This window comes from Stegodyphus dumicola, chromosome 7 (assembly GCF_044657685.1).
Source record: "Stegodyphus dumicola isolate Sdum_Otavi_A_Nest chromosome 7, ASM4465768v1".
Classification (NCBI taxonomy): Eukaryota; Metazoa; Arthropoda; class Arachnida; order Araneae; family Eresidae; genus Stegodyphus; species Stegodyphus dumicola.
In genome coordinates this window covers 113,662,283-113,685,128 of record NC_140774.1, presented here as the reverse complement: position 1 = coordinate 113,685,128, position 22,846 = coordinate 113,662,283, and the positions used below count along the sequence as shown (strand labels likewise).

Genomic DNA, 22,846 nt, shown 5'->3' with positions numbered 1-22,846 from the left:
AAGAAAGCTTTAAGTAAATTTACATTAAAGTAATTTAATGTAAATTTACTTAAATTTACATTAAATTACTTTAATGTACCTTTTAATTTTTTTTTCTAATTTACTAATGGACCTTTTAATTTTTTTTTTCCTCTTTGTGCCTTCAAAATATTAAGCAAATATTGTGATAAACGTGTTTTAACTATGTAAAATATCCTAAAAAATATGAGTTCATTTTAAGCACAAATGTGGTACTTAAATAATTAGTAATTCATTTTTAAAGTATCAGTTTAATAGTCGTGTTTTTGAAGATTACTTGCAATGTTTGAAATACAAATTAAATTAATTATAAAATACTGAAGCGAAAGTCTTTTCTTAGTGAACGAAGTTTTCTTCAATCACGAGTGTTGTCCATTTGATGTTAATAATAAGTTTTATCTTCAGTTCGTATATCATTAAAACTCAAATAGTACCACGCCCGAAATAATCCTCATTATTTCATCTAACCTTACCGGCTTATATTTATCTATTCTGAGAATATCACGAATTATATTCGTTTCAATTATAAAAAATTAAAGAAAAAATGAACAAGGAAAAATTAAAACATCTTTATCTTTTTCTCCCTCTACTCTTCAATGCTAATAACACTCGTAAAAAATGTTCCAACTAACTAATGAGCGAGAAGATTTCGGCCCAGTTAAATGAAACTCCTTTTCATTATCTTTTGTGTAAAACCTCTTTTTATGTTCTGGCAATGTTTCTTCCTTTCATTTTTATCATCTGTTTCTTTGGATTCTAATTAACGTTTATTATGGTGTCTTTCAAGGAGACGTGCCAACGTCGTGCCCAAACAATTGTCATCACCATGGCAACTGTCACCTGGGAAAGTGCCACTGCTTCCCTGGATATATAGGACATGACTGCGCTGACAGTAGGTGTTAACTCCTATCTCGGTTGTTCTCTGTGTTTTGTGTTTGTTTTCTTTTATGTGTGTGTATGTTCTCATTGAAGGAAACGTCACCTGTCGAGGAAATCTGACTTTTTGTCTGATTTCTCACACCGCACAAATGATTGCAAATCTTTCTTGTTACAGTTCTTCTTGCTTTGCTTTTGTTTTAATAACCAACTATTGTCAGGAAACAAGGCTGAAACATTTTGTCACAAATCTTGTCTGTTTCTGGTTATATGTCATAGTTTGGTTAATTATAAAGAACATATAATAAACAATCATATTTAAACCAAATACCATGCAGAACGACATTTTATTGTGATTTAAGGAGCATGATAAGTTTTATTTTATATATAATGGGTAAGATTTTCGGATAGTTTTGCCCAGCCCGTGAGAGTGTAAGGCGACTAAAGTATTCGCCAGAGGTAAAATTAAGCAATTTAATTAAATGTACATATAATGAATTAAAGCATATTAAATTACAAGTAATAAAAGTACTTAAGGGTGCAAATTTGAGATCAACGTCAGGTAACGGTTGTGTTCTCGTGTTTTTTATAGCAATAAACAGGTGCGAAAAATAACTTTTCAACTTATCATAAAGTCTGAAAGTTTTTACTATAATAAAATGTGACTAACCTTTGGGTAGAAGTTAAGCGACTTTTCGCTTAATGTAGAAAGTAAGTTGAGAAACCTGCGAAGGGTGTAAAAGACTCTTTTTTTCAAACTCAGTAAGACAAACAGAAAGCACTCCTGAAAAAAAAAAAAAAATCCTCCACTTATGACGAGAAACTGAAGGTAGAAATTCAAATGTAAAACAAAATTTAAATAACTAATAGCCAAAGGCTACACAGAAGAATTTACCCGAAATTGGGTCTGAACTTCACCAATCTGAATTTGACTATTGGTATGTAGTAATGCAACTCCGAAGAAAGGAACACTTATCTAAAATAAAAACCTTAATAATTGTAGCTTTCAAGGTACAAAACGCGCTCTGAATAACAATCTCGAACTTAAATACATGCGAACTAGTTTGCATTCTGGCAGGAAAACGGAAAGCGAAGTGACAGCAACGGAAGAATGCAAAAAAATAAACCTCACATCATAAAAAAAAAAAAAAAAAAAAAAAAAAAAAAAAATTGCTGAAATATTTTTGTTTAAAATTTGTTCGAAATTCGTCCAGTTGAAGGGTTTCGAGGTATTTAATCTTTTAGTTCAACTTGGTTCTTGAATAATTAAGTATTTTCGTTATTAAATAAGCTCTCAAGCACACATGTATCTTTAATTTACAATTAAATATTATCACGACAATTTTTCTACCATTTGGATATGTGGGTTTGAACAACTGTAAATGTGATTTTTTATATTCTATACGTTCAGTTTCTAGGGCGTCTAAATGTTTCTGGTTTGTTGTTTAAACTTTCATGTTGTTTAAACTGAAATTTGCATATGAAGATCAGGTTGCAGTTTAAACTTATAATTTTTATATCTTATAACTTTTCAAATTTATGTAAAATAGTTTTCAGGTTTTCATGAAAGCTATCTGACATGTTAGACCATAATCTGAAAATTTCACATTGAAATATTAATTTTGTTACTTAAAAATAAATGAATTACTGGCAGTTTAAATTAATTTTTCGTTAATAATTATTGTTATGAAATATTAATATCATGAAATTGTACAATTAAATAATTTTCAACTAGACGATTACAATATGTATATCAGTTTAAATTACAGAAAAAAGCAGTTTCAGACTAATTTTTATTTAATATTTCAAATCTTAATGCCTAAGTTCGACTTATTTACCTGATATACTAACAAACAGGTAATAAATTTGAAACTTAATCACAATAACAACCAAGGGAAAATATCTTTAAGCAAATTTAAGTGTTCTAAAATAAAGCATGTACATAATTCTTGACAAAGAATTAAATTTACAAATGGGCAAGACAAAATTTCTAAATGAGTTTTTATGTGTATATATTTATGCGCACAATATTTATCAACAGATTCTTAGTGGATTCTAAAGATGGAATTCCACTGTACGTGTGCGCTATTATTATAGTGTGATCTATACACAATAAATAAACTTCTGCAGGAGAAACATTTCACATTTATACTTCCACCTCGATAGAGTTTAAAATAAAATAAAAACGTGCAGTTGTGTCGGTGTTTGGTAGTATTGACATGATGAAAATGAAAAAAAAAAAAAAAAAAAAAAACGAAATAATAAAATGCGGAACGCAACTCTCCATCTTCCATTTTTTTACCGCGGGGGAAAAAACGAAATAAAAAGGAATGATTTATAATGCCGATTTACTGTAGAATGTACAGAAAGGGGGAACGAAATAGATGTATGAAATGGGGAAAAAACGAAACGATGGGGAAAAAATTATGCCATGCCTCCAGTTAAATAAATGGAGGATTAGGGAAAAGACGACGAGGTAATGCAAACATTCAACGACGTGACCTCTATATTTTAATATTTATTTTTCAGCCCTGTTTACAGAGAGATTATTGAGGCTGGTAAAATGTTCTTCCGCGGTTTTGCTTCAATTTGTCTCAACTAAACAACGCACTGCAATCCGCATATCAGTATTTAAGAATTTTAACATCTTATTAAAATAAATTTTTAAATACCAAAAAAGTTATATTTACTCGCATATCTCTCCCCTTCACCAGCTTTACCGTCGCATGATTTAGAAACTTTAAAAAATATTGAAACATAAAATGCATGCACAGCTGGCAAAAAAATATCTTTGCGTAACTAAAAAATAATATTATTGAAATTAATATTTTCATTGACTTCTTTGGAATACAGAAAGCACTAATATTAGTATATTTTGCATGTATCCTTTTTAATTTTCTCATAATAAATCATTAGTAGTGCAAGGGGAGAAATGTGTATTAGAAACCATTTCTTCCATTTTGATTTCTTTTCAAAGAAGCATAATATGAACTTTACAGGGGTTAAAGCCACTCATTTAGAACTCTATTTTGTAACATTAATTAGGGTTGTATACAAATGAATTTATTAAATGAATACGATTAAAACAAGAATAATACCTTTCCTTTCGTAATTTTTAATAAACTGAAGAAAACACTAAATTTTAAGCAATGAATAGCAATATAATAAGAATTATTAGCGAATAATGAGAAGAGATGTTTCAATTATGAAAATATAAATTTTAAAAGAAAGTCAGTTTCAAGTTAACAGTTGTTAAAAGTTTAGTTCAAAATATGCATTTATTATTAATTATATTAAACTTTAAAACGAATAAGCTATGTTTCATAAAATTAAATCTGGGCTATTTTGCGCAAATACTGAGTTAGGTTATAAACGTTTTTGACACAAAATTAATTATACGCTCATTACCTTCAGTTATAACTGCTTTCTGTAATGTCTCGGTGTCAGTTATTTAAAATTAAAACTATAAGATGTATTTTTTTCAGAAATTAATGAGATTTTTATTAAACAGATTTATTATGGTCATTAAGTGAAACTTAGATTTTGTATTTTCCGTAATAAACAGCAGCAAGTATCCAAAACTGTCAAAAAGTTTTAAATTATGTGTTTGTTGTGAAACCATTGTTAAAAATTTTAAATTACGTGTTTGTTGAAAATCTTCTATGTAGTACATATTTGAAAAATTAAAAATGGTAATAATGTATTGCAAAGATAGTTCAGGAAAGGAAGAAAAAGAATAACTCAGGAAGAAATGTGAGGTTTATGAATTTAATACAGAATGTTTTTTCCTCTGACTTCACACCGTAAAACAAACAAACTACGTGTTTTTATCATACATATCACAACGCGTTTTTATGCTGACAATATCGTTGCTAACCACAGTTTGGGGAACTGATTTCCACTGCCTCTAATGCGGATTTTAGGGCATTTGAATCTCTAGGAGTTATATGTATTCAGACAATTCCTTTTCTTTGATAGACCTATAAGTTCTCTACCGGTGTTAAGATTAGGAGATTTTTATGGCTACAGTACTCGTTGAATGTCTTCATTTTCAAGAAATTCGGCAACGAGATTTGCTTGATGATGACGACAGTTCACAATTAAAAGGTCAGATCCATATGCACCTATAAAAAGTATTACACATTCTAAGACCTGATCACGGTGTCTCTGGCCGGTGACACCGGTTAGAGATCCGCTGTTGAAAACGTGTAAAGGCCTACGTGTATTTATCATTAATCCTATTCATACCATCATACCTGCATTACGATATGGCTACGTTCCATTTCAGTGGTCATTTTTCATTCCAGTAAAGTGCGATGTAAACACGCTTAGAATATGATGTTAAACTAAACCTCGGTTCATCGGCAAAAAGAACGTGGAACCACTGGTATTCACGCCAGTTTTGATGCTGTCTGTACCAATTTAATTGGTTTATCTTTTGTTGTGAAGATAATGAAATATCTACCCTTGGCTTTCCAATAGAAAAGCGTTTTTCATTTAGCCTTTTCTGTGCAGTTTGCAATAGTACAGGAATTCCCGTGGTGGCTGCAATCGCTGAACTTAAATGCGAAGCAATAGACTTCCTGTTACCAGGTAACTATTGCCAGATATCGATCTCGAGAAGCAATTTTTATTCGTCTATGGCATTCTCTATGTCTCCTTATAACAGTTTTCGAGTTCTGAAATCGTTTAAGCAGCGCATAGTCTGTCTGCCTTGAAACACATTTTTCACTGCTGCGATTATTATCTGCCCTACTCTTAATGGTCGATGATTCGCTACTTCATTGATTCTTCCATAATGATACTTCGGAAGCATATAAAAACGTCTTGGGTCCTTATAGACTGAAATCAACCGCTGTTTTTCAGAAATTCACTCCAATATTCACTTTGCACAAAGCGCTTTTTTCACCGTCAGATGTTGTAACACTTTGCTTTGCATATAAAAAACTGTTTGATCACTTTTGATTGGATCATGCTAATTAGGCTTCTCTTTTACACTTCCTTGAAAAAATGGATTACATTGATTGGATAGTTCATGAAATATCATTATTTTTGGGTATGTAAATATGATAAATTTGGATATGAGTATAGAATGGTAGAGGGAGCGCATGCGCAAAAACACCTTTATTGCTATAGTTTGTTTGTTTTACGGTTTATCTTTATAGCTTTCCTTTATGTTTTAGAGAATGCATGTAATGTCTTTATACACAGCTGAGTTGTTTATCTGACAGTAACAGGCATTATCAATGAAATAATCAAAAACATAGTTAGTGTGTTTACTTGCATATATCCTTTCCTTCCCCTAGCTTTTAGCGCAAGTTCCTGAAAATTTTTAAGTACACATGCAATTTTCTTCTTCCTTGAACTATTCAGAAAGAGAGTTCGCTGAAATTTTAAAACAAATTCATCTACGTAGGGATTCTTTTCGTCATACTCATTATTTGCTCGTGGGATTTGGATGCATTGATCAAGCAATAATAGTTAAAAGCTTCGCGAAAACGGAAATATGTCATGTTCTCGATGGTTCTGCAGACACGTGAAGACAGACTAAACGATATCTAAGACAACAACAGGAGCTGTGCAAAGGAAATAAACAGCACTAGCATTACATGATTTGAGGCCTAGAGATTAATAATGGACAGGACAATAAAAAAGCGGGCAAAAACGAGATAAATCAAGGTACTAGGAAGCAGAAAGGAAGCTATCTTATTATTCAATGTAACGTTGATATTAATATATATTCTTGTCGGAATGTAAAATTTTGTTTAAATATATAATATTGTAATAGTTATCAATAGCTCATTCATGAATAGTTTCATTTGTTTCGTTCTTATTGTAACCCCCATCCTTCGAAAATTAATTTTTTCGCATAATTTCTCCCTCCAAATTTTCGTACGATACAATTAATAAAAAATAGAGAAAATACGCGAGTAAATAAAGCCTATTACAAATATGTTTTCGTAGGCCTTGCATTCATGATAAAAATAAAACAAAAATTGACTGTTTTTTAAATGTTGTGTTATGCGTTTTAAATAATTTAAAAGGTATTTTCTCCCTCCTTTCTGCATGCCTGCTTGGAGCATACTCGACGCGTGTGCCAGAAGTCCATAGTTTGAGTCCCAGAGAGGGCATTGCACATTTTTCACGTTTTCAGCATCAAAAAATGCTAATGACTCTTCAAATTAACGTGTTTAATCTAATACAAATAAAACAGAAATTTCCTTTCTTTTTCAGGTGTTTGTCCAGTTCACTGCAGTGGGCATGGTCGTTATGTCCAAGGTTTATGTCGCTGCGAAGTTGGATGGAAGGGAACGGAATGCAATGTCCCGGTCACTGAATGCGAAGTCATTGATTGCAATAATCAGGGAAAGTGCATTGCTGGAAAATGTCACTGTCGAGCCGGATACAAAGGCAACCATTGTGAAGAAGGTGCGCATTCAGATAACTTTTATGTTATGCTGCAAAAAGTAAAATGACTTGCCAAAGTACTTAGTGTAAATTATGTTTATTAATTTAGTATAACATTCATAGTCATTATTACAGTATATTTGAAGAGCTAACTTGTTAATATACTACCTAAAAGGGAACATGCATTTCCAAATGCTTACGTTTTTGATCGACATTTCTATGGAACAAATTGTGCAGATAGTTATATTCTTATACTTCGATTTAATCCAGTAACCTGATCGCTATCATTTCGTAACGAAACTGCACTCAAAGTGACTTACAGTATCTTAATTATATAAATAATCTTCTGCTGTTTCTTAGACTTAAGTACTGCTTTAAATTATACTACCGGGCATTCCATAATTTAAATTGCGTTTTGACAGTTATTTCGTGAATGACTCCCTCTCTTCTAAAACAATTTTTGTTTGAAGTTTACGTTTTCAGATTTCTCTTCTTAGTTTCAGTGAATTATTTCCTAAACTTTAGAGTCACAATTACCATAATTTCTCCGTTAACCGTTACCGCTGAAATATATTGCGAGCAACTATCTCTTTCGACTATATACTGCTTACATACGTCACTAAAATGGAGTTATTTTTTAACAAGACGAGTCCTTGGATTTACAAAGATTCTTCTCAACACAACATTGGCCTTCTCGTATTTTTTTCCTTTAATTAAGTGCTTAAACTGGCTTGTTTACTGTATTAACAACGTGTGCTAACGAGCATTAACTGTGACAGTGATAAATAGCATACTGTAGCGACCCTCAAAAACTGGACGAAACAAGAAAAAAGATTCAATGTTGCGATCGTTGAGTTAATTACCGTCTCCTTTTGGATTTATATACAAAACGATCGCTTAAAGTCTGATGTTCGTAAAGAAAATATACTTTGCCCACTTTGAAATAAAGTTTCTGTGTACAAATATTGACATTATTTTGTATAAACTGAGTCAAAAGTATCATTACATATGTTAAGAAAATATTTTCTAAGTCAGTAAGATAAATATCTTATTCAGAGAATTTAAATTGTTGATAAATTAATGAATTTAAAATTTTATGATTGACATTGCTAATGCAGTGACAGCTAGAGTCTGATCCCTAATTTAAACGCTCAATATTTATTCTATTAAAACGAGAAAAAATAGCAAATAAAACAATATTGCAGAGGGTTACCGAATTTTTCCATTGCCTGTCCGGCCAAATGCAACAGTCACGATTTAAAATAAAACTTTTGATTCAAAATTATTTCCAAATCGTGTTCCTGTAAAATGTTTAGATACTAGAAGCTACTACACATATTAGCTACTACTACTTTTAGCTACAGCTTATTTGATTACTATATAGCTTAAAATTTACATTATAAAATATTTTACTAGTTGCTTAACTGAGTCATGCATTTTAAGCCATTTTTCCTTTCTGTTTGTGGAATGGTTTTTCGCTCGATTCAGCAGTGTTACATTTCGTGATTCTTTACTCTGTTGGCCACTAGGTCATTAGGCTGTGTGTTTTCCAATATGTTTCTACAAGGCATAGTGAGGTAATGCGGAGCATTTGCCATATTTACAGCGGTCATATCTTGTCCAGTTGAACCCAAAATACGCACAGAAGAGTCGACAATATTAAACAAAATAAATAGGCGCGCAGACGCATGTGCACTCAACAGTAGTGGCCATCGCAGCTGCGCAAGGATTACCCGGAACAAGATGGGAATTGGTGCTGAGCATAATCCAGAATTTAGTAAAGGAAGTGTGAGCAGACAGTGCATAACAGGATCGTCTGAAGTTTCTGTTTCAGTTTTGAAGAATGTAAGGACATATTTCTATTTTGTTTCTGAATTAATTGCAACCACTTTATTTTAAAATGTCTCTTTCTCATTCTTTCAACAGTATGGTGAGAGGTTGCCTACTGGAAAGGATACTACAACAGATCTAAACTGCTAGACGTGAGGGCTTTTATTCTTATGTTAAGATAAAAAGCCGTGAAGAGTAGATAGTGAATCGGAGAAGATCACAGTCCTTTCAAAAGATTTCTGGCAAATTGAAAAAATAGTTGAAAAATTGCATAGATTGATTCCAGATCACCAACAAAATGGGTCTCGAAATTCCCAAATGGCAAATAAAAACAAAAATATTCACAAAACGCACCAACCCTAGTTCTTTGAGTAAAGTCAGGAAAGGAAACATCTGTATAAGATGCGAAGCCATTCAAAAGCAGGATAGCGAATTGTGGATAGTGTCCACATCAATCCCACGACGTGCTTCAGGACATCAGACTTACAATTTTATTTTCTGATTTAGGTCCATTCTTATATCAAAGTCCATATAGTCGAAGGGTATTAACAAGAGAGAGTGATTCACTGTCTGTATTGTTTTATTGAATGGAAACAGTTACTATTATGTAGAACATTGGATAAAACCCCTTTCAGTTTTCAGGTTACGTTCTTAATTGTGATTATACTCTCTCCAAAAGAGTTACTAGAGTTATTAAGAAGCCTAATTAACATGTTAAATAGAATATTTGCATCTTTTTAATCATATTAATCAAATGTCGGGATTTTTTTATCAATAGCTGCATCGCCAACACAGAGCGGTCTTTTCTCCACCAGAAATGTTTCGTAAAATCTGGTTTTGAAAAGTCCCGAGGCTGGTAACCACCCTATCAGAAGCAGAAATAAACACTTAGTAACTATATTTCATAACCGGTTAAATATACACTTTATAAGTTGTATTTAAATTTTCTCTGCTACACCCTCATTTAACTCCGGCAAGCCGTTTCAGAGCATGAAGCCTTTCTTCTGCTTTTGAGATAACATGCTCAACATGTCCCCTCGGAGTTAGCTTTACGTGGAAGATGCAGCCTAAGTAAGTTGAAAAGTCATTACGTTGTGTATGTCTATCCTAAAGGACGAGTTAGGAAGCAAAGGTTGTCTGTTATGAGTGAAAAATTGGCTGGTAGTTTTATTTATGTTTACTGATAAATTTTTATCCTTGCACCATTATTCAAGTTACTCCAGAGTTAGATTTAAAATAGTGCTAAGCTCGGTTTGGTCGTTTTTTACAGAGCTACATCAAAGCACCAGACTGTCTGAAAATATAGCCTCTTTGTCAATCCATCAGAAATCAAAAATCATTTATAAAAATATAAAACAGGGTGGAGCTAATACAGCGCCTTGTGATACACCAGTTTCATTTTGCTTAAATTTCGAAGTGTAATCTCCATACATTTTTGCCTTGATGTTTTAGAAATTCGGGGATAAAGTTATTCGGCCCTAGACTATTTCTATTTTTCGTTTCTCTAATGGCTTCCTTAAGTTCCAGTATGCCGAAATCACAATGGAAGATTTCATGTATTGCTTCTTTGGGACGGGAAGAACAACGTTTTTTAACTGGCCTTCTGACGAGCTTCTGATTTTCCATAAGATCGTAATTCAACCTTTTAATAGAAATCTTATTGTCATCAGTTAAAAGCTTTCCAGCATTTCTCACTGGTTCCCTAATTTTCTTTTTAGACTTATTCTTCAATTCATTCACAGAATTACAGATTCTTTTACAGTGCTTTCTATCGCCAATTTTAGTAATAAAATCTTTAAAACAATTGCGTTTTTCAGTTAAAATTTCTTTGCATAGAAAAGCGATGTTCTTCTTTCAGAATTAAATATCTTCTGTTCTTTTGATTAATTGTGCGGTAATGTGGGCTTGGCGAGAATAAGATTTAAAGGAATCGAGCTTTTCATTCCAGCATGGTTTTACAAATTCTATTGTTTTCCATTAGGGATCCACTTTTTAGCTAATCACAGTGCGTGATAATATAATGTTTTTGAATCTAAAAACATTTTAATACTTTCTTTTGGAACAAGGAATTCATTTAAGAAATGTGTGTATGATGGAGTCCTCTTGAGAATTCCATCCAGTTTTTGATGTTCTATCTATTTTTAACGCTTTTCTTTCTTTCCCATAAGTGTTTATGGGAAATGTAATCTTTGTAATAATGATACGATGATCCTTTACATGCTCGTAGATAATTTCTTTGCTGGTATTTTCAGGAATATCAGAAGGTGACTAAAGTTAAGTGTGGATTTGTGCAATTTCCATTGTAATGCACAAAGTTTAGAATGTTAATTTCATTGATTGAAAGTTCCAGTTTATTCAAATTCAGGAGATCCAACATTACGTTACCGATGCTTTCTTCCGTACTGTCAGAAAGTCTCCATTTTTCATATAAATTTACTTTATATCTTGTTTGTGCACTTTCATTGTATAATTATTATTCGCTTTGGTAATGTTTAATTTTTTCATTAATCCAGCTTGTCTTGTTCTGAATACCTACTCTCAGTTACATTTGGTCATCTATGCCGAATTTATGCTAAGGGTGTAACTTACATGGTTCTATCTGCAATAAAATTTTGCACTGAGCTGTAATATCTAATTAAATCTTTGTTATTTATGCATTGCTTTCGAGCATTGTATCATAAATATATTCAGATAGGTATTGTCTGTATTAATGTATGTTCTATTAATTAATTTATACACATATCCATTTAATTTATTTTATGTGCTTTATTTAATGGCTAACCTGCCATTTTTTATGTTAATGTATATCTCTAACTACTAGGTTACATTCAAGTTTTATTCCTCAAGTATTTTGGTGTTTAATATATCACACTGAGTTGCAAACTTATGTTCCCCCCCCAGAGTGATATGATTATATACGTTCTGGAGACTGCTAGGTATGCTACCTCAATTAGATAATTATTATTCTGCTGTACCTCAAATAGATTACTATTATCTTGCTTTCCGTTAAATAAATTCATTATGTCCCCAGTATTGGTATTTCATGATTCATGAAAATACATGCATCTTCGCCTCCATATAACCAGAAATAATTCTCAAATTTTATTTAGTAAAACTTCAAAGCTATCTTTTATATACTATATATATAACATCCCTAGCAGATGTATGCATGCATAGGTCTTCCTCTAAATCTGTTCTTCTAACCAGTAAATACTCAATGACATCACTTACATAGTTACTAAAATTTACAATTCATCATAAGAATATCGTTTCGAAAACATATTAATGTTACTTTGAACCCTAGGCCTTTAAATTAAATCAAAATTCTCGCCAATTAAGACAACAGAAGTTTATATTTCATGCGTGGTTTTATTCATATTGCTTTGGATTTAAGAAGCAGAATTTAGTCATTTATGTGCCCTCTATGGATTATAAAGCCCTACGTGTAGTATGTAAAGTAAATGTTTACCATACCACCATAATCATTAAACCGCAGTTTATTAGTTTCTTATACATTATTTTATACAAGTTTTTCAGGTATAAAGTTATTGAAATATTTCTAAACAATTTTCTGCGTAATGCTATCATGAAGAAACAGTTAGAACCACTTAGAAGCGTTCCCGTGACAAATGTAATATGTTATTGAAACAAAATATAATGTAATACTAGTGAGGAAGTAATGTATTAACATAATTCTTATTCATAAAATTTATATTATTGTAACTGTACTCAAAAGGAGTTTTTGTTTTCTCAGCGCTTTCCTTGTTCAGTACTTGTTAAAATAATCACTAGTTTTTGGTATAAAATTTTAACAACATACAATTTGTGAAAAATAGTTAATTTTTCTTCTCAGTGGACTGTCTGGATCCTGTATGCACTGGCCATGGCGCTTGCGTAAATGGCCAGTGTTGGTGCAAAACCGGTTGGAGAGGTGTCAATTGCAGCGAAGCAGACAACAGATTAAGTAGATGCTTTCCAGATTGCAATAAGCACGGTGTGTACGATTTAGAAACTGAGAAGTGCGTGTGTTTTGATCACTGGGCAGGACCTGACTGCAGTAGAGGTAAGGAATATCGCCTATTTGAATTTAGTAATTAAATTATACATAACATCGATGGTGCAGATGGACTAGACTTAAGATTTTGCTTTAAATCAACTCGATAAATATTGCAGATATTATATGTATATAATAATCAGGTAATTATTGCAATGGAATTTTGTTTTTATATGTGAAAATCTATTAAATATAATTAGATGTACTTATTTACCACGGTCATATCTTCTGAGGCATATAACATTAACATCCAGACAATTAAATAACGCCATATTGCAGCTTTTGTTAAAATATATTCTCGTAAGGTTATAAATCAAAGCTGTAAACAACATTAAGAAAATTTGTGAAACTAAAAACTATGCATTAAAAGAACGCCAAATTCCTACCGATTCTTAATATAAAATTATAACATCATCAGGACCAAGTACGGTGCAGTAAAAGTAACGAAACACTTTCGAAATGAGAAATTTAAGAAATACTATATAATGCATCTATAAATTTTCATTTACTGCTACTTTTTACACACTTTAATTTTCCGTGTAAGTTTCAGAAGAAAAGGTTACTTATGGAATAATACTGGAGAAGTAAAAATATTTTGGTTGATGAGCAAAATCCGGTAATAAGTTATTGAAAAAGATACCTCGTTTGTATACGACACATCTTGAAACTGTGTAAATTTACTGTTCTTAACATTATTCACAGGTTCAAGGAGGTAGATTTTTAGAGAAAATTACATTAACTCAAGAACTGGCGCAGCAAAAAATTATTAAGTAATGGTTTAGTTTATTTAGTTATAGTAAAGGACACTAGGACTATCTGTGTAAGGCGAAGGATACCTTCGTGGAGGATTTCGGAAAAAGAACTGAACCGTATCAACGTTACACATGGGGAAAACCACGAAAATACCTTCTTGGACGATTTTCGAAGAGAAATTGGGTCGTATCAACGTTACACATGGGGAAAACCACGAAGACTTCCCATGCAGACAGGTCGTGAAATGTGCAATGCGAAAGTAGGTTCGGGAAATCTGTAAATTCTGAAACTTTCAGAAAAGCTTTAAGAAAGTATAGGCATCATGAGAAAGTACCTCTGAGAAAGCCCTACATGAACAAAGGATACCGAAAGGCGAGACTGGCATTTGCTAAAATGTATGTAAAGCAGCCAACAAAACTTTGAGAAAATGTCATTTTGTGAATGAAAATAAATACAACGTTTTCAGATGGGATGACAAACAAACGTTTGGGAGAGTAGTGTTAAAGAGAGTAGTGCACGAAAAAAATGTGCAACCTATTGTAAAACATGGAAACGGCAATCAAATGATCTAGGGCTGCATGGCGAGCTCTTGCGTGGGAAATATACACGGGGGGGGGGGGTTCTTCCACCCGCAGAAGTATTACACCTTCCTGTTCGCGCGTAAGCCCATCGGGCGTCCTTCCGCCAGCATTGTGGGAATTGTCCGTCGGGTGGACGCTTCCAGCATTTCTCAGTCTATCGTCCAACCTGCGGATGACTTTGGCATCGGAGGACAGCGTGATCAATAGCAACGGGTACAATCTCCAACAATTCGTAAGGCATTACGTCATACTAATCGAAGATAAAGTTCATGTCGTAATATTCACGAAAGGAATACGTTATCACCATGAGACGATACTAGATGCAACATTTTAAGTACCATTCAAACGATGGCTTGACATCGTTCCACTTCGCAGGCATGCATGTCTCAATATGCGCGGTGGATCTGAGCATCTTCCTATGTAAGGGTATTGAAATAAATACTCATGTTCCCAATAAAGGTTTTTATTCTTGCCACCGGATGTGATATAACACTTTTCTTTCGCATTTATCTCGAAAACTATAGGTCGTACAGGTACAGGTCTTTTGACATTTTTTATGTATTCAAAGCGAGAATCTAGTTGTGAAGAGTTTGGGTTGTCTCGATACTGCAGTCTGTATCATGATAAAAATACTATGAACGTGTATTATGTTCTGTTACATTTTGATTGACTATACGAAGTTTTTAATGTTTACTTCTTTCGATGCATTGCATTGCTATTAATCTGAGAATTAACATTAAAATATCTTGCTCAGCGTTAACTTGAATGTCTTTCTTTTCTTTTGTTCGTATATTTGAGTTACAGCACGTGCACTAAAATTGTTTACAAAATTCTCTTAAAAATGAGTGCTACTTGGTTTTTAAAATTTTAGGACACTGAGTCGTGACTAAGATTTTCTTTTGATTGAGCTCTCAGAGATTTTACCTTCCTACGGGATCTCAAACTACTTTAATACAACATGGCTTTCTTTCGGATCAAGTAGCTCTAAATATGAAAACAAGAGCCTACCACAAGGCCTTCAAATTACATTCACTGTTTGAAAGTAGGCCACAGCAAATGAAAAATTAGTCACCCCTGGTTTAAAAATCGATAATTGTGCAAAACGTGAGTGAAGTGAAGCTCAGAAAACGATTTTAAGATGTCTTAGAATTGACATTCCTATATAAAATACTACCTGTAGTTAGACCGACCAGGAAAGATGTACTAATATTGCACTTTATTAAATGTATATTTTCCTGAGACTACAGGGGATTAAAAACTACACATATTACAATGTTCCTGAAACTACACATACTAAAATGTTTTCGTAGCAAAAATGGATGTACTTAAAATTAGCTTACTATTCAATAAACACACCTTTTTAGATAATTTCAAGTACATCCGTTATGAATAAAATGCTCCTTAAGGTACACAAATGTTGTTACTAATCGATTATGCCTAATATGGCTTTTGTCTTTCTTCAATATTATATGAGTTTGCTACGTAATATTATGAAGTTCGTTATTTCAAAACTAATTTTATATAGTTTTCATATTAATATTTTTAACAAATGTTTTCTCATGCCATTAATATTCATAAACGAAGTAGGTCTATAAAAATCAGTTGCAGAATTCCTAAATTTTATTTCCTTTTACGAAGTAAGGAATGTATTCTATTCGCGAAAAATTTATTTTTCGGGTAGTACATTTCAAAGGAAATATTCATTTCCTAATCCATTTGGACGACTATTTTGTGTGCAATCTGTACGTGCGCATAGAATCCTTTAAAAAAAAAAGAATCATTTAATTCTTTATTTAAAAACGAATTATAAAGGGAATATAAAATAGATTCAAAAGGGATTATTTTGTCGTCTGTACGTACGCACGAACGTATGTATGTATGTATATCTCATAACTGAAAAATGATTAGCCACCGAACGTTGAAATTGTGTATATGGGACCGCTATATGCATCTAGAAAAGTATTTTAAAATGACGTAGATATTCATGCTTTGTGAATGTCAAATTTATAAAATAATTCATTTTGGAAAAATAACAAAAATTAACTTTCACTGCTGTCTTCTATACCTACACTTGCTATAAAGAAATAAAATTATAAGAAGTTTGACTCCCGTACGACAAAAACTGACCTTGTTATTTAATTTCAAAATTTGCAATTTTTTTTTTGTCATTTTCAACTTGCTTTGGCGGATCGATAATTTAAGTTAGAATAAATAATACGAGAAAGTAAATTTAAATAAAATTCAGAAAAAAATGACTAGATGCCGTATTACTAATTTATTAGGCCCTAGAAGAAATCGTGTGGTGTCCACTTCAGATGTCCTATGTATATTATCATCTAGATTAGGGGTTCTTAAACGGTGGTACGCGTGCCGGTGGTGGTACGCAAAGAAGTAAAGTATTTTTAACTATTAAATTCAAAAATTAAAACCCCAACATCCTGATTGAGTTTTTTTCCTAACACTCATAAATTTATGCGATCTGAGCTTTGCTCAAGAGTGGTGTAGTATTATTTTGTAGTGGTGGTACTAAAGGTTTTCACTTTTTATTTAGATGGTACTCGTTAGTCAAAAGGTTGAGAACCGCTGATCTAAATTAAAAAATTATAATATTTATGACAAAATTTTGGACTAACATGCATATTGCATGATGCTTTCTGTGTCTCTTCTTTTTTATTTTTTTATTTTATTCAAATGACAGGTTATATATAATATTGTCATGCTTGTGAATATTCAAATTTACTTTTTAGAAAGAAATAGATGAAAATGCCTGTCATCTAAAGCAATTTAATCGCTCACAAATTTTGAGTTGAATTTTGATGTTATTCAATACTAATTATGATTTACCAAGAAAATTTTAGCAGGAATTATTTTAATGTTATTTTCTTTCTCCAAACTTTATTCTTTTTTAAACCGTTCAAAGTAATATTTTATTGTAGGAGACCGAGAATCTATCCGTCTTCTTGATATATTTTGCACCAGAATCATATATCTTGTACAACGTCTATCTGGTATAATATGATCCTTGAAAAAATAAAATCTTCGAAAGAATTGTCCAGTGATAATGCAAATCGATTTATGATTCAAATCTTTTCAGTAAACCAAACCGGCAATTTAAATCGTATCTTTTCAAATACAAGTCAGTTTCCCTTAAAACGTCCTACATATAGCTTCCTATAAGCATATGTGTCCCTCGGTGCTTTGCCATAATAAAAAAAAAAGTAACACATATATATAATAAATATTCTGAATTAGAATTTTTAAATATTCAATTATGTCACGCATTGTTTCTAATTGAAGAAAAATATTTAAAAATATTTATAGTGATATCTTCCCACTATGTGATAAGCAAAATTCTGAATAGGGAGAAAAAGAAAAAGGAGATTTAAAAGGTGTAGAAAATTAAGCTTTGTTGTTTTTTCCTGAATCATTTTTTCTTTTTATTAAGCATAACTTTTACTAGGATATAGACTGTAAGTTGAGGTTTTCAAATGATACACCCTCCATCTCGGAGAGAATATTTACATGCTTCTTCAATATCTCACACTCAATGAGTGTCCTATATTGAGAGAACGAAATGGTTTTTCATTTACAAACAATGCAAGCGTTTATTGATATCCCTCATGATTCTGCAACTTTTACTTTTTTAACAGCCCTATTTCTGTCCTTCTAATTCATTGATTAATCTGATTCATTCTGTCATAAACAGGCCTGAATCATTTTTTTCTTTTTATTAAGCATAACTTTTACTAGGATATAGACTGTAAGTTGAGGTTTTCAAATGATACACCCTCCATCTCGGAGAGAATATTTACATGCTTCTTCAATATCTCACACTCAATGAGTGTCCTATATTGAGAGAACGAAATGGTTTTTCATTTACAAACAATGCAAGCGTTTATTGATATCCCTCATGATTCTGCAACTTTTACTTTTTTAACAGCCCTATTTCTGTCTTTCTAATTCATTGATTAATCTGATTCATTCTGTCATAAACAGGTCTAAAGAAGTTGAACGTTTTTCAAATTTAAAACTTACTCTTTCATCCTTCTACAAGAGTTAATATACTTTGCATATAACTTGACTATTTAAAGGTCATTTCTAGGTCATGCTGATAAAATAGTTCATTTTAAACGAACTCAAAACTGATATGAAACTGATATGACAGCAGAAACCTTCTCGAAATATTTTTGATATATTACCCATTGACTGATAGCGTCGACTTGAGCACATATGGCAGAAGAAAATGTATTGATCATAAACATGTCTTTATTGGTCTATAACTACGTGTTCATTTTGTTTTACAATACGTATACAATTACAATATGCATATGTTCAAGCATACGATTGACTTCAAAGTTTTGTCTCTTAAGAAGAGAATTTTTATGTCTAAAGAGATGTTGGATAAAAAATAATGATGTTTCAAATTTTAAGTTTTATATTTTTACTGAACTTTTACTTTACTTTATGAAGTCTTGTATGCATATTACATTCGGCTTCACAGACGGAGTTCCAGCAGTTGGTTAAAAGCATCATGTGTATGCTGAAAATGTTTTATAAAAATGTAATCAACACCTGGCCTTATTTAACATTTATTAGTCTATAATATTTCAAGTAAATGAAATATGAATATAATATGAGAAAATTGTGATTAAAATTATTTTGATCTGCCAGTTAATTACATCCAGTAGTATGATAAACGCTAATTAAATACTATATTTGATCGCAGGTCTGTTTCATATCGTACAGAAAGTAAAATAAATAAACAATGAATAGTATTCCAATAAGTATTCAAATTTCCCCAAGTGCGTGCGATCAGCAGTTTTGAAGAGCGACGAGCAATTAATCATTTTCCCCGTATTCCAGAGTGCATTTGATATTGAAAGGTATTTGATTTGAAGGCATTTGATATTGACAACTCCTTCCATTATTGGTCTGCTTTCAAAGCAATAGTGGGAGGAGTTATAGCAAGGCATTCCTTTTGAACTCTAATCAGGCAACGTAATCCATATAGGCAAGGGTAAAAGTAAAATTTGAAACCAAAAGCAAAACCAAATGTTGTGAATACAAAGAAAAAAAAGAAATTTCAACAGTGGAATTTTGAGAAAAAAGCAAGTAAAAGTCTAGAGTAAAATTAATAAAATGTCAATTAAGTGTAGAAAACAATTAAGTATAGAAAGCTGCTACCTGTGAGAGCAATGGTAAAAACCTATGCTGTAAATTTTAATAATGTAAAATGTAAAATGCTTGCATTGTGTGCAAAAATGTTGCTAACTTTGAGGCATTAAAATGTGTAAAAATCAAAAATTGTGAACTGCTACTGTTTGTGAAAATAAATGTTGCAAACTACTAAAGACGTAAAAATTTTGAAAAAATGCTTATGAAAAAAAAAAATGTTTTAGTCAAATTAAATTAAAAGTTCGAAATTTTTTAATTGAATTTGAATTAGAAAATAGATAATTATTGTAAGATTTTTTGAATTAGATTGCATTATTTAAAACTGAAGTTACAAGTTCGATCAAAACTTTAACTAAATACTGGCCAAAGGTAATTAAATTAGAAAAATAAGATAAAAATCTTCACTCCATTCGGGCTATAACTGAGACTTTTGAAGAGGCCCTTTATTAATAAAAGGAAAGATATCATCAATGTATCTGAATATATTGGCAAATAACTTTTTCATTCTTATTCAAACTAAGTTGGAATTAATATTCATTAGCAAAAAAAAAATAGGTTACATATTCGTGTAGAACTGTTTGCTCCCATTGGAATTCTTTCACCTGCTAAAAGATCGTATTGATGAATTGAATGTAGCTATTAAATAATGCACGTTGAATGTAAGTTTTCCATCTTTCAATTCAGGGGATGCTTAGCATGTCAAGAAAATTTGTGGAAGTTGCATTAAACTAGTATAAATTTCGTCCAATGTTAGAGAAGTATAAAGGTTTTCAAAGTCATAGCAGGTAATGTTCTTGATTTCTAAACTTTTAAATTTGTTAAGAACTGGAGCGTTATTATAAATGATCCAACAGCAGTTGTGCTGCTTGTTAACTAGTTTGATGAATTAAAATACTGATTTTTTTAATTGCAAATATGTAATCTATATTCTTCTTATAATTATTTGTACCGTTTGCTATAAATCTAAATTTGAGTGGAGATTTATGGAATTTTGGAAGAGCATAAAGATTTGCTAATCTATTGCAGTTAGATGGTTCTGTGATTTGTAGTTTTTTTATGAATTGCTTTAAGCTTTTTTGCTATGACGTTTTCTTGTGTATTGGTAAGTTTACAAGTAATGGCATTACTCAGTTTAGTATCAACTAGTGAAGCATAAAAAAAACTTTCAAATAATGCTGAAATTATTACTGGCTTGGTCAATTTTGGTGATTACGAATTTTTGCTTCAAATATTGTATAAGAGGATAAGCTTTTTTGCTATGACATTTTCTTGTGTATTGGTAAGTTTACAAGTAATGGCATTACTCAGTTTAGTATCAACTAGTGAAGCATAAAAAAAACTTTCAAATAATGCTGAAATTATTACTGGCTTGGTCAATTTTAGTGATTACGAATTTTTGCTTCAAATATTGTAGGTGTACAGACACACACACACATATATATTGCATTGAATAAATCCAGCTAGCGTAAATTTAGGGGCCCATCTGGTAATTAGAATGGACTGTGCTTGCTGCATTTGAATCGCTTTACGTTAATCAATAACACTCAGATTAAATTTTAAGGAAAAATGAAGTAATCACACATCGTCAAATAGCAATAAACCGATGCATGGAAATTAAAAATAATTAAATTGGATGCCTTTAGAATTCTCATCAAAGTGTTAAATATAGTCACACATTTTTTATGCACTATATTATTCTTTAAAAATAATACATGGGATAACATTAAGTAGCAACATCCATTTATTTGTATCGTCATATTTTTTATATATATTCCCTATATTATTTCTTTAGAAAATATCTGACATCAACATTCTTTTATCTGTGTAGCCCAATATATATATATATCTGGCGACACAAATAAAAGAATACACATACACACACACACATATATATATACGTATATTGATATTGTTACGTGCATACGGGTTCGTTATGGATTGAATGCACACAAAATCGATGATAGCTTGATAAACTTTTAATTTCCAAAAAAAGCATTTTATAGTTCTGGAACTTTCCACAAAATTACTCGTACAACTCTTCTCAGTAGAACGGAGCACAATCATAAGTTACCACTTCAAACTACAAACAACGTTAAACATAACGCAGTGCAAAGCGCATCTAAAGAGCGAAGTTCGCACGTAGGCCTCTCATTACTGTGAACTGAAAACTGAGAACCGATGGTCTCTGTGGATTATACAGCTTTTCCCCGTCTTCCCCAGAAACTTCCGCTACCTCTGGTTCCATGACATTTCTGAAAAGCATACACTGTTACATTTGCATATAAGGCCGGACATAGTTACCTATATGCATCACATGAATTACAGTTATTTATTCAGGGATCGGACCCAAATGTCTCCAAATGTTTGGAGACTTTAGGAGTTTTCTCGCAAAATTTAGGGACAAAAATTAGGAGCTAAAACTATTACCTGGTTGACTTTCTCACCAGTTTGACTAGGTAACCATTTACATCGATGTTAAATGGACCTACCCCTGTAATCTTACTTTTCCTTCCTGTAAATTTACTCTCCTTAATTTTTCAAATTTCTTTATTATTCCTGTTTTCTAACTTTCCTTATCACATTTTGCTAATTATAAATAAAAATACTTAGGAGATTGAATCACTATCAGAAAAGAAAGTCAAAACATCCGTGGATTTCCTGCCATTTGCAATTCTTGCTTATTATTTCTTAACTGATTTATGTCAGACTAAAAGTAATTTCATATAATTTATCTAGAAGTATTAAATATGATAAATGCCTTGCAATCATATCAAAATAATTGCAAAATAATTCACGTATGAAATCGCCCGCCAGACCATACCGGTCTATCTTTTAAAGACACTGTGATAGATATTTATTGAGTTTGCAGGTTAATTAGCTTAAAATATTTTAGATAGAATTATTGCTTAAAATATTACGATTTTGCTCTTTACTCCACAGAACACTCAGGTGAATTTCGTTTCCCTGCCTATTTCCTTCCAAGCTTCGTTTACCGTTCAAGAGCTTCTTTAACAAAATTATATCCAAAATGTCAGCAAAATTTATCGTCGCATGAATTGCTCATTCTCCTAACGGTTAAACGTTATACTCAGATCGCTTATAATTGCATTTGCGGAGTGAAGAAGCATACGTAAATTAAATAAATGTCTTA

General features: G+C 31.7%; 1 protein-coding gene across 2 annotated transcripts in view; it reads left to right on the top strand.

Annotated features, from left to right (window-relative positions):
- Window positions 1-22,846, top strand: part of LOC118183119 (teneurin-a-like) — a 1,514,249-nt gene that overhangs the window by 1,001,270 nt on the left and 490,133 nt on the right. For both annotated transcript variants that reach the window (XM_085820731.1, XM_085820730.1), the window contains exons 12-14: window positions 806-910; window positions 7,129-7,323; window positions 12,986-13,195. In XM_085820731.1, the coding sequence (XP_085676857.1) occupies window positions 806-910; window positions 7,129-7,323; window positions 12,986-13,195 (510 nt within the window). The remainder of the gene's footprint in view (window positions 1-805; window positions 911-7,128; window positions 7,324-12,985; window positions 13,196-22,846) is intronic.